At 29.5% G+C, this 13,733-nt stretch overlaps 1 protein-coding gene across 1 annotated transcript; it reads left to right on the forward strand.

The window, feature by feature from the left end:
• The first annotated feature begins 2,336 nt into the window (after positions 1 to 2,336).
• LOC134240318 (homeobox protein EMX2-like) lies at positions 2,337 to 7,785 on the forward strand. Its single transcript, XM_062722423.1, has 3 exons — positions 2,337 to 3,029; positions 3,814 to 3,977; positions 7,543 to 7,785. Exons 1-3 carry the CDS (start codon positions 2,951 to 2,953, stop codon positions 7,714 to 7,716), a joined length of 417 nt encoding a protein of 138 aa, XP_062578407.1. The 5' UTR covers positions 2,337 to 2,950; the 3' UTR covers positions 7,717 to 7,785.
• Positions 7,786 to 13,733: the final 5,948 nt, after the last annotated feature.

A 13,733-nucleotide genomic window follows, 5' to 3' on the forward strand; every position in this document is an offset into this window, starting at 1 on the left:
CTACCTGTAAACAATAACCTTCTTTTAAAAGAGGATTATTTTAGGGAAAAAAGATAATATAAAGTTACTCAAGAGACAGGAAAAAAATCAGTCAGTATAAAGTTTTATATCTTTTCATTTCAATTTGTTTTAAGGTATTAATAATTTAATGAAATTGCATGAGATTTATCTTTGAACACAAGAACAATCGATTTATCTAAAATAATTTTAACTTTAACATCCAAAGTAAAAGTCCCAAATAAAAACAAAACGGTTTTCTTTTCTGTCACTTTCATCACAGGCACCTGACGTTACTTATCTTATATGAAAAAAAATAACCCCATACCTAATAATACACAAGAAGAATAACTAACGTCAGGTGCCTATGGCTTTCATCGACTCCAGATACTCGTCTGGATTTGCACGCTTTCAAATTCAGAACTGATTTTGACTTTGAATTTTCTATCGTCATGCAAATTCCTGTTTATGCAGCAATATACCGTATAACCAAATGTATATGAAGATAATGTCTCCAAACTGATTCGGTACACAGGATCATTTTCTGCGAACGAACAACTTCAACGAGGCAAGGTCTTGATATATAAGTTACCAATAGTCTCGTTTAAAGGCAACACTTTGCAATTTTATGGTTGATATGATGAGCTTGTTAGCAAATTGAGTCTACCGTTAACTTCACTGGCATTCTTCATATACATTTTTAGACAATTTTTTTTCAACTTAAATTGTCTAAGGATTTTTATATTGTCTGATTATTACAAGAGCACACTACGGGTATCGTCTGAGGACACTCTGAGGACAAAAGATGCTTACTCCTCCATGATCAAACCCCTGATGATTTTAGAGGTCTGTATTTGCTGTGCTCAAATTCTTACCTGTTCCAAAGGACCCGTGAGCTTTATTTACTGTTTGCCATTTTCAGACAAAAGCACGAATGATCTATTAAGAATTAACAAATTCTATATTTTGTGCTAGCTAGCTCTGTCTTCCAAAACAAAAATAGAAGACATTTTCAGGATTGATAAAATGCATTGAATATTGAATAATCAAAAAAAGCTCTATTAATTTGATTTTATACTACTTTTTATAAATAAGTATTGTTATTCTTTATGTTTTTTTTAAAGTGATGTTATTTTTTATTATTATGAATATGTAACACCGGTATTATTCTTTTATCTAGATGTTTTAAAAAAATTATGTAAGAAAGATGTCAAATGAGGTTCCATTAAACCTTGACCTCCTAAAAGGATGCTATTTTGATTAATGATCAGTGATCCATAAGGTTATCTTTGTTTGCATAACATACAAAAAATTATATAAAAATCTCTTATATAAACTGTTAGTAAAAACAAATGTTTTGAACTTTGATATTTAGTACTTGTCAAGTTGATAAGAAACTTCACGTTATGGGGATAGTGATAAATCAAAATAATTGCTCTTTCTGTGAATTTTATTTACTCATTCCCTTATCCTTTAAAATAAATGTCAAATGTAGAAAACTGTCTCCAGTCTCCACGCTTTGATGTGTTTGGTAGGTGTTGCTTATTCATATCATGCATTTCCCACCTGATATTCCATCATATTTATGTCCACCAAAAAATTCATTTTCTCTGTTAAAAAAGAACCATTATACTATTTTTAGTATTTTTGGAAAATATATCAATATTTTATTTCATTTTTGTAAATAAAAAAAAAATAATTAAAAATAAATATTTTCAAAATCTATTGTTTACCTTCGTTTTCATTATAATTATTTTGTCGACCATTGAAGTTCTTACTATAATATGAAATTTTATCTGTTAAAAATCTACCTCACTGATGTGATTTAAATGAGAACGTACAAATACTCTACATCAAAATTATCCTTTAATTGGTAGGAATTAGTCCGTGATATGTGTAGCATGGTGTTTATATTTCATTCATGCGAAATTTATCACCGGCTTCATTTACAAGGTACTTGTCGGTGCATTCTTGGGTATAAAAATCGTGGGCTACATTAGGGATCCTCTTTGTATAAGATTACACATTAAGCTATAATATATAGTCTGTGAGATTACCCTCAAAAAGCTATTATGAACAAAATGAATGTATTGGGGTTATTTGTATTCTTTTTAATGTCAGGTATTTAAAAGCATAATTTTACCAATAAATTATCAAGCAATTAAAATTAAATGAAAATGTCAAAAGCCTGCGTGTCTGTATACAATTAATATCATGGGACTTTAACAATGGTCGACTTTTAAAATTCTCCAAACTTTCATATTAACTGCAGAGGGAGGGGATGTTTTGACTATTAATATCCCGCCGTTTAGTCAAATCATCTAAACCACACGAGGCGATAGGGTAAAGGGATTTTGTCATTCGCCGGTGACCCAAAGCAGAGGGCTTGACAAAGTGCAATAATTAATACCCGTCAATTTGTGCTTGGTATTTTCTACCAATAATTTTGATTTCATGTTACTTTTTGATGTATTAGAGTATATTTATGAACTAACAAAGGATATGTGTTCTAAAAATGTTGAAAATAATGTGATTTCATTTCATTCATTTTGCTGATATAACGGAGAATTTGGATATACTGTGTAACTCTGCTCAGAATAAAGAATGTTGTCTTCTAAATCTACCGAGTTTTCTATAAATTCACTTCTTGGCATCAAAGACAAGAAACATATTTCCCGAAGAAAATGGAAAAATTACAAATGTTGATACTGAGAAGCAGACAAAAGGTTCCCATGAAGCTGTGAATAAAAGGAACAAGGACTCTTACAAATTCTACAATGAAAGCATTTTGTTTCCAATTTCTAAACCTGCAAGAGTAGACAATTTGTGTTTTTCAGATAAAAAAGCAGTTGAAAATGACTATAGTTCAGGTAACTTAATTTTTGATCGTCACAGGGATTTACTTTTGGGAAGACAGAGTGAACATTTGGGACAGTTTCCCATTAGACACTGGATGCCTCATCGCTTTCAGGGTCAAGTCTCCTCGTGGCCATACCCCCCTACTCACCACGGAGCACTGACACGGTGTATAGGTAAGAGCTTCTCTGTTTGCCTTTAATAATTATTTCAAAAAATAGATTACGAAAAAAATTAACTGAACATTTATTTCTACCATGTTTTTTTTCGTCCAGCTATTTTTTTTTAAACTAAATTTTATTATTTCTCTTCTATTTAAAGTGTTCCATGTTGAATAATAGATTGAAATGAAAAGGAAAGTGGTTTTGAATCAAGCAAATCTGAGATTTTCAATTTTTAGAAATAGTTTAACAAACCATAATTGAAAGGTACTTTGTCTTGTTTACATGTATTAATGCAGAACTATTGTAAGGTTAATTTTTTGTCATTCATTGCTTGATAATAACCTTGTTAAATTGGTCTCAAAATCACAGATATTTCCTAAATTTCTTCACTATACCAACTTTAAAATACCGGATTACAACTTTTCTGTTTCTCTTCAATAAACTGATCAATAAAAATAAGAGCGAATTGTGAGTATAAATGCTCTTGCATTACGCAATGAAATATATAAAGAGGGGCTTTCAATAATAGTAAACACCAAAAATTATAATGAAATCATTTTTAAAGATTTTCTTTCAAATTTATTGACAGAAAATATAAGAAATCTTTATCTTATTATAGAAAAAAAACAAAACAGATTTCCAATATCTTAGCTTATGATAAATTGAATCCAAGTATAAAGAAATGATAAAAGGAATTGATCATCAAAGAGTTTTAAGATATTCTAATAAACATTTTTTTTCAAATGATGTTTATTTCAAGTTTTTATTTTCAAGAATATTATTTTTTTTAATTTAGATCCGTCGTTTTTGATTCCAAATTTGCGGAAGTCTAAGAGGATTCGGACCGCTTTCTCTCCCACGCAGCTTCTACAGCTGGAACACGCCTTTGAGAAAAACCATTATGTGGTAGGACAGGAAAGAAAGGATCTGGCTCGTAACCTGAGACTTAGTGAAACACAGGTAAATTAAGATTTTAATGACTGAAGAGACATCCTGTTGTATTTAAAAAATTAAATCACAGATTCAAACAAAAATATCACAGAATGATAGTATTAATAAAATTATATTCGAATCATATTGGGGGCAAGGTCAGGTTGATGTCATTATCCTTGACCTTAAGAATTAAAAAAATTACCCTTACCAATAAAATGACGCCCACCTCTATATAACAATATTGAATATTTTCCTTTTTGCATAGAAAAATCTCACCATATAGTATTTTCAGGTAAGATTACTAAAGTAAGAGAAATAATGAAACCAAAATAAATATGTAGGCTTATCTTAATTTTCTCTATTTTTCTAAAAACAATTATGGAATTGAGTAATAGGAAGAAATTTTTAAACATTTATGTAGGCATTAAAATGTTTCCCATTTATTACTATAAGTATGTTTGGTGGGATGTGTCCTAATTCATGACCTTGAATTTTGTTAAGAGTTATCTCCCCTTTTTTAATTAATAAAAAAAACAATTAAAAAAAATGGTGATTTTTAATATTTCAATGCAAAAGGATATTCAAATTATTTGAATTTTTATTTAGAAAAAACGCTTTTCCCCATAGACTTCAATGCAATCTTTGTTAATTAACTACTGCTTAATTAATAAACTTTAATCCTTTTCCACTATAAAATGCTTTAATATAATATCAGAGTATTGTGTACTTGACGGACATTTAAGGGTAGAGAATTTGGTCCCATTAGGCATTGAAATCCTTAAGTTATTTTTAAACATTTCGTACATTTAAATTTTTCTCTCTCTCTCTCTTGACCCTGAATTAAATCAATTTTCTCTCTCTTTTTTCCCCAAAATTCTTCTTAGATTTGAAGTTTACAAGAGCTTCCAAGATTAAGGTTTGTTTAGAAAGTCAAATTATTTGATATATTTTAAAACTCTACTCCATATGGATTGATTTCAGTCATCTCAGAAAATTTCTTTTAATCTTTGATTGTTTAACAAATACTATTTAATTTTTTGTTCTTAGTAATTTTAAGATTCAGGAAAGGGAAAATTTTATACGCTGCAAATATAATCCTTGCTTGATTTCATACTCAGTTTACTATTTATATTTAAAATTAAGAGAACAATGGAGAAGGAAAGAACAATAAGCTCCATAAAATTCCCTACATCTCAATATATGACTAAAATGCAGATAGTCTTTGAATATTCATTTGGCTAGAAACCGATACGAATCACTCCTTAAAAAGCGATTGATCCAATGTAGATTCTTTGATGGACTTATATTTATATTCGATAGTGATAGTAAGATAAAATTTTCAAACCGTTTGGTCTAATTTTTTCCAACTGAGCATGTTAATCTAATCGAACGGATATAACTTGTTTGTAGTAATTTTCTTTGAATTATTGCTATTTTCTCAGAATCTTTTTCCTGCTTGAAAAACTATTTGAGAATTTTGCTAATATCACATCAACACTAAGGGTTGTATTTTACTGAATATATTATATATATGCATACATTTGGTACTGTCCTTTGATCGTTGTTTGCAAAAAAATTAGGAATTCTGAAAAGATTTGATAAATTCTTATAATATAAGAATGTTTTTCTTAGATATTCACGCATTTTGCCAGACCACTATTTTCCCTTTTATTATCGCCAAGATGTTAATGGTGATGGTGGTAATTCGCTATATAAATCGTAAAAAATGCAATTTGAAAACATCTACAAAGTAAAACACAGCTGATTAGAAATTTTAAGTTCTTATTATGTTGAAATTAACAGATTATTATTTTCACACACTCTCATAATTATAATACACGGGATATAATTTTAATAAATACAAAGACTTGTTGACGGAAATATACCTTTGAAGCATAATTGTATATATTTGGTCGATTTTAGCATTTCAGGTTTTTACATATATATCGCAAGTTCAGGTAATAAAAAATATAGATTAATTTCGTGAAAATAACGAAAACTTTACATTTATTACCATAGCAAATTTTGATAATCAACAATGCAAAAATTAATTTGCTCCCTTTGTATATAAACGCAACAAATAAAAATAAATACTTCTGAAAGATCATTATTAATCAAATATGTTTATTTTTTAATTTACTTCTAGTATTTAATATTTTTAATATGTCATGTAATCTAAAATAGATTATGATGAAAACATTATTTTTTTTCATACATTAACACAGGAATGTCAAGAAAAAATGTCAAAATAAGTCAATGTACTTTTGTCAATACTGAAGGTACTGGCAATTAGTATATTAGAAAAAAATATAAGAAGTTGAACCTAAAAGATTTTCAAAATTACTCCTAAAATTCTGCAAAAAAGCATTAAAAAATCTAGGAAAATTTAGGTACATTTCTATTCTATAATTTCTTAAAAAAAAATTTGCAATCATTTTTATGAAAACGTAAAACTCTAAATTGGCAAATTTAAATTTTCCTGAAACACTTGAAAAAATATAACAATGTCATAATAAACTTGCAATTAAGAAAACCCTAACACTATACTCTCATTATACTCTCTGGTATATAATACATGTTTCCAAAAATAAAATCTTTTTTATTTACCTTGATTTTTTAAAATCAAAAACATATTTGATATCGCTAGGTTTCATGAAGACTTCATTGTCTGAATTAAGGGAAAATCTTCCACCAGACATACGTTTTTAAACATTCTTTGGTAAAAAAAAAAAATTAAATTTCGGAAGTGTATCAACATCTTTTTCAATATCAGATGTGAATATTGTAGTTTTTGAAATATAGATATAAGCCCAAAAATATATTGTGGGTGCTTGTTCTTGTGTAACCGACTGGAATACATAGCACATTTGAACAATGCAGTACTTGTCATTTCTGATCAGTATCATACGGGTTCTGTCAATGTACACGGCACCGCAGTATATATCATCTCAGCATTTGATTGGAAGAAATGAGGCGTAAACTGACAATGCTAATGGATTGTATTAATATAATTCTACGACATCTTGTGTGGGGTGTTTCACGTTTAGTGTTTCGAAAACAATAAAAGTTTAGCCCAGATAAGCCATAAGAGGCTAAAGGTCAAGTAGATTTGCCAAATTAGGGAGTTTTGTTTTTTGCATTACTGACAAGTTAACCTCGTAATGACTGTCACTCGGGGCCAGGTTCAGTTCACACGAGAAGGGCATTAACATTGATACCCTAAGATTAGAATGAAGATTATTCCGAGTTGCGTATTATTTTCATAATTTTGAATAAAAACTATTTGAACGGTTAGACATATGTACTCTTGCATAAACCACGAGAGAGAGAGACAGAGAGAGAGCTTGAGAGAGAGAGAGAGCTTTAAATATGTATCACAATCTAATACTTTAAAAGATTTTAAGAAATCCTGAAGCTGACATTAACATCGTTTAGAGTATCAAGGTGCCTTTAATATATCTTTGCAAGATAAATAGTTCAAATATAGATTTTTTTGTAAATGATTTCATTAACTTCTTTCCTATTATTGAAAGTAAGCAATGAAAGATATATTTGATTTTTTTATTGTTACACTTTATTTTTATTATTTTAGGTAAAAGTGTGGTTTCAGAATAGAAGAACAAAGTTTAAACGAGTGAAGGCGGAAGAGGGCATGACAAAGTCACACTCCAAAAAGTTAGATTACTCAAAAAAGAATTCACCAACAGACAAACAAAACCTACCTAGGTTTGAATCCTCATCAGATGAAAGTGATATTGAAGTCTAAATACAAATATATATAGCGTTTGTGTTGTGAGCATGCCATTAATGCCTTTTTGCAATTTTCTACTGTAAATATGACCATAAAATTTGTTACATTTAATACTAAAATATTTCTGCTGTTTTATGATTGTTGTCATTTTGAAAATTAAACGATCATTGGATTTTCCTTGATACTTTCGTTTGAATAGATTTCATTCTCAAAATAATGTTTTAAACAAATATGCTACCGAAAAATTGTTTTCATCTACTTCAGTGGAATTCTCTACGTTGAATTGACGAACAATTGTATTTCAGAAATACCATTTGAAACAAATTAACAAATGTAATGTTTCGAACAGTAAAAAATGATTTGTAGCATTCCTGATCCTAATCAGTTCGGTGTTGACACATTTAAAAATAGATAGAATAAAAAGAATAATAGATATTGTTACAGTAAAGTTTTGACTTTAGTCTGAAAAAAAGAATATATGAATAACTGTTATCCTTATTCAACATGTAGACAATATATGCCAATAGCATCATATCACGAAAAAAAGTATATTTAGATTATACCTGGTCTCTCCCTTAGTAATTTTAACCAAAGTATGTTTATTAATTTGTTCAGAAGACAATTCTAGCCTATGAATAAATCATCTAAAAGTGCATGCAAAAAACCATTATTTGCTTTTTGAATTCTTAAATGATGTCACCTTTGCAGAGCAAAATGGAAATTGTATTTGTAAACTTTACTATTCATGAAAGCGATGTTTTGTTCTTATGGCAATACTAAAAGTAATCTCGAAGCATACTAGGTGGTATGAGAGCGATGAAATTACTCCCACAAAAGGTTGCATGTCGTTTTAAAAGTAATCTCAAACTGGTAATTTTCCCGCTTTTAATTTAAATTGCCCTGTAATTTTTCCCCCGAGACTGATATCATGCATGTTGATATAATTACTTGAATGTCAAGGGAATGTTTTAGCTAACATTTTAGAAATGAAGTTTTTTAAAAACAAAATTTTACCATATCTCCAATGATCTTTACCCAGCGTGAGAAATCAAATGATTCACATGGATATTTCAATATTTAAACAATGCACCACCAATAAATGCGACATCATAGCCTTTTCTGATAATGTTCAAATTATTCAAATATTCAGTAGCTACGGAGAATGCTAGTAGTCATTAATTACCCCGCCTCATTACACGCGAGTAGCTTCGAAATCCGTCTGTCAATAACCCCATACAAATGTTTCATTATATGGCCTAATAAGGCATAATTCGATGACAAATTAAATCATATTACGCTCCAATTTAATTGATATAAATATCGAAGTCGATCAGTTTTCCATCTCATAAATTTATTCTTTTTTCCAAAGGCTTAGAGCACAGCAATGACATAAGTACTTATAATTAATCATTAAATTTATCGAGGAAAACAAAACGTGCTTTCTCATTGAAATCGATTCTCTAATGGGAAACGTTGGTATCTTACAATATGATTAGATCAGTTCCATTTATTATCAGATAAAACATAAAGAAAATTTCTATTTTATGGCGATAAATTCCCTATCAACTTTCATGGACTTTTGCTGCTTTGTATGAATTATACCACGCAGATTTAAATCGAGGATTAAATTCAAATACAGCCTTTTATGCCACCGTATAAACGCCCAATTCATTAATTGATAGAAAACCGACTTTTTATTGTTAGAAAAGATTTTTAATTGAAAACAAATGTGCACAAATTGAACATAAACAGCTAAATATGCAAATAGAAGTTAATAAAACAATTCATATTTTAAACATTAGGCTAAGTGATTTTTTAAAATGCTGTTAACAGAAATTTCTATTGATAGTAGTATGAAATTTTGGCATTGTGACCCGGAAAGATAATAAAAATCGGCCTTTATGCCATCATACCCTTCCTTTTCGTATTGCCACCACTATTATCTCAAGTTTTTTTTAAATTAAATATATCATTAAAAGTGCCAAACAATATGTAATACTTAACACATTATATAATTTAGTAAGTTTATTTTTTCTTTCTTGTACATAGAAAAATATATCTCTAACGTTTAAGATATATACATAAATCGAAAATTTTGTACAAAATCAAAAGAAATATTTAACATACTGTGTATCTTTTCTGTATAGTTTGAGTACTAGTATATTTAACGATTGTCCTAATTTCAAGACGTATGACATGGTAAAATTACCTTAAACTATTACAATTTTTTTTCTTTCATTAAAAATAAATAATTAATTATATTTATTGGTTAACTTGGTTCATGTCTCTGAATGCCGTGATTATATCTATATACAATAGATGCCACATTTTACCGTAAGTGTAGCATTACTTATTAATTAGATATTACTTGCCCTTATCCACTTTTTACGAAAAATAGCAGACATCAGTTGTGGATGGCAACACCCATTTGTAGAGCTTTTATACAAAGGTTGAAGCCCATAATTAATCAGATACAATATTATGACAGCATGGAACTGTAAAGGAGGCAATTGGTGAATATTATATCACGAAATAAGTCAAGATAAATTTACTCTATATATCATTTTAGCACCTTTTTGTAAACAAGGTATTTATTATGTCTTTTACGGTTTCTTTTTTAGGATCATAACACAGATTTTTTTCCCAAAGAAATCAGAAAAATGTCTTTGAGTTTATATTTAAAAAAGGTAACCTGAAAATGCTTTTCACGGTAAGTTTGAACATTTGTGATTTTGTGGTAATATGAAAAATTGTTTGCTAAAGTTTGTACACATAAATAAGGAAACGGACACAAACACGCATGTTATAACATCAAGAAAATTGCACGATTTCTTTATATTTTAGAAAAGTATTATTCAACCCATTTCTTTTCAAAATAAGTCACAAATATATATTTCGATCGATGTAATAATATTTTGTTTTTGTTTTGTATCCTTAGCTATCTTAATTGGTCCGAAATGTCATACCCTTATTCTGAAGGATCAGAAAAACAAAATATTTGTTATAAAGCAACTTAACTTGAAATAAGATATTCAAATTTTCTCATTCTTTGTCAAGGAATTTCCAGCTTTAGGCTTCTTTTAAAGATATATACAGAAAAAGTTCTGAGGAAAGACGAGAATGCAGTTATCACACGATTAGGTTAATTAAAGCAAAACAAGATACAGTCAGGTGGGACCGCATTTAAAACAGATAGTCTATTAAATACCTGTCAAGTACTCTGTAGGAAAACTGAGCCCTTATAACAGCATCTGATCCTGTTTCATGGCTTTCATAGCCCTACAATGGACAGAAACATTTATGGCAAAGATTAGTTCTGAATTAATTTTGCAACAAAAACCTTTTCTTCATTTTATGTGGCATTTAAAGACTTCTCAAAAAAGATGATTATTTATTGAAGAAAATGTCTTTAATTAAAGGAAACGAGAGAATTAATTCGTCAAAAAAGAGGAATAATAGGTTTTTAGTGACACGCTTTATATAAATATGTACCGAATAAGGGAAGCAGCAGGGTCTAGCATGCAATCATTTTTTATCCACAGGTCGTTATGTGACCCTTATACAGAGGACACTGATAGCGCCAAATGTGTTAAAAATGATGCCTCCAGTCAGGAATTACCACATGCCATAAAATACTTATATATTTTCCTTTGAATTGCTTTGAATGGCACTCACAGATGGCTGGATGATCAGATTACATTCAATTAGAAAATTTCTCTTTAAGAGTTGAAACATTTACTGGGGGAAAATGTTCAGATGTTTTCCTTAGGACAAACAAATATAAAAAAACACCTCAGTCAGAGCAAATTATAAGAATAAGAAAAAAAACTTATAGAAATTGAAGTGTGAGATGAATTTTCAGAATGGCCGTTTTGTCGTGCAATATAAAGATAGTGTACAATAGTCGGGCTCAAAAGTCCTTTCAAATAATAGAAATCGGGAGCAGAGAAAAAACAAATCTCTAATGACAGTAGAGGTGAGATCAGGTGCCATGGAGGAGTAAGCATCCTCTGTTAAGAGGTAATACTCATCGTTTGCTTTTTGTCTTAATCAGGCAAACAGGAAAAAAAACTTTGACAATGTATAATGTGAATGGTGGTTTTAAAATTACATAAAGTCAATCAGCATTTATCTTTACGATAAATTTTACGTGTATTTGCTGACAAAGTGATTGTATCGTCCATGGAACTTGCAAAATGATGACGAAGCTGTTGTTATCTTTGTTTCATTAACTTGTTTTTTAAAAGCCTGCCTCTCTTTAGAAATTGTTTGTACGCAGAGCATGTTATTGCGCATCAAACTGGGATACAAAAATCCCATCTGCAAATGATGAGGTTATATTGCTACATGCGTGGGATGATAGAAAAGTTAAAAGGCATCACGTTCATCATAACGTTTTACTTTTATGTTACCACTATCGTTTCTATTAAATTATCCAATTTAATTTATCAAAAATGTACTCAATTTATCCAAAACATAATATAAATATGAGTTCACAATGTTAATTTTATGGTCACTTTTACCCTTTAAATTATTATTCTCTACTTATGGATTTTCTTGATGTTCCTCTTTTACCATGCAGTAATTTGGTTTCTTAAAAAAAATGAAAAATAAAAAAAATAGATTATGGTACAATTTTATTTGCCTAATCAATTAAAATATGAAGAATAATAACAAATATGTTGATTAAATAGACATCAAATATTGAAACCTTTAATTAAATAATGCGCCATTTGTATAAATACTAAATAAAACCTAATAATGCCCGGAGAAATGGTCAGAAGGCATATATAATGAGTCTCAGGGTACTTTTATAAATCCGATTGACTTTATCAAAAAGTGAAAAACGAAAGGTAAAAACGAAAGAAAGCAATATTTTTTTTACAAAAATTATTTATCTGTAAATACAAATCATATTATTTTTTTAAATCCATGTGTGACTTCGGCAACAGAAGGAAATAACAGACAAAAATGGATTTAATCATTTTTATATTTTTCAAAATAGGTTAGAGTAAATATGCTTCCCAATTGCAATATAGAAAATATTTTTAAAACATGATAACATTATAACAAAAATTGACCAATTACAGTAATAGTTTATTTTCTACTCGAAATAAAATGAAGCAGCAGTTAAGATGTACATGATCAAGACAAACTTTGATCTCTATGATATAACTAAATATTCTTTTTATGTTCCCCAAACGAAGTTGGGGAACATATTGTTTTTACTCTGTTTCTTCTTCTTATTATTATTTTTCTTCTTCCTGGGAAAATCTTTTCCGCGAGTGATCTTGTAAACCACACATCCGACTAAGGTGAAACCTTTTTAGGGTCAGTAGGCATGTTATGTAGATTTGCGGAACGAAGGTCATTTTGCGCGGACGTGCTTGCAAGAGCGTGCACGTGCAACGCGTGAAATGACCAATATAATGAATATTGCCGTAACTTTTTTAATTTTCGATGAAAAGTTTTGAAACTCATAATATAAGGATATATTAGTAGCATAGACAAGATGACATGGTCAAAATAGCAAGATCTCACGCGCATGCACGTGCACTTCGCTCTGATTGGCTGAAACTAAAGTCTCAATATCTTTCTTGTTTTTTGATAAAATACTTTGAAATTTTGAATATAGTCATACATTAGGGAGATCTACAGCCTGATATAAAAGAATTATCATGAAAGAATGTGCATGCACGTGTGCTTGCAAGAGCGCGCACGTGCAACACCAGAAATGTCCAGTATAATTGATATAGACGTAACTATTTAATTTTTTTATGAAATGTTTTGAAACTTATAAGATATATTAGAAGCATACACTAGATGACATGGTCAAAATAGCAAGATCTCACGCGCATGCACGTGCGCTTCGCTCTGATTGGCTGAAACTAAAGTCTCAATATATTTCTTGTTGTTCGATAAAATCCTTTGAAACTTTGAACATGGTTATACATTATAAAGATCTACAGTATGGTATATAAGAATTATCATGAAAAGCATGCGCATGCACATGTGCTGCAATCTGATTGGCT

The sequence above is a fragment of the Saccostrea cucullata genome, unplaced genomic scaffold (assembly GCF_032062105.1).
Source record: "Saccostrea cucullata isolate Sc308-1 unplaced genomic scaffold, CSIRO_AGI_Scuc_v1 ctg43, whole genome shotgun sequence".
Taxonomy (NCBI): domain Eukaryota; kingdom Metazoa; phylum Mollusca; class Bivalvia; order Ostreida; family Ostreidae; genus Saccostrea; species Saccostrea cuccullata.

What these genes read in the sequence shown, in the direction of transcription:
- LOC134240318 (XM_062722423.1), top strand. Translation starts at nt 2,951, where the DNA reads ATGCCTCATCGCTTTCAGGGTCAAGTCTCCTCGTGGCCATACCCCCCT. An exon ending in AGCACTGACACGGTGTATAG is followed by an intron (nt 3,030 to 3,813) that starts GTAAGAGCTTCT and finishes TTTTTAATTTAG; the next exon opens with ATCCGTCGTTTTTGATTCCA. An exon ending in TGAGACTTAGTGAAACACAG is followed by an intron (nt 3,978 to 7,542) that starts GTAAATTAAGAT and finishes TTATTATTTTAG; the next exon opens with GTAAAAGTGTGGTTTCAGAA.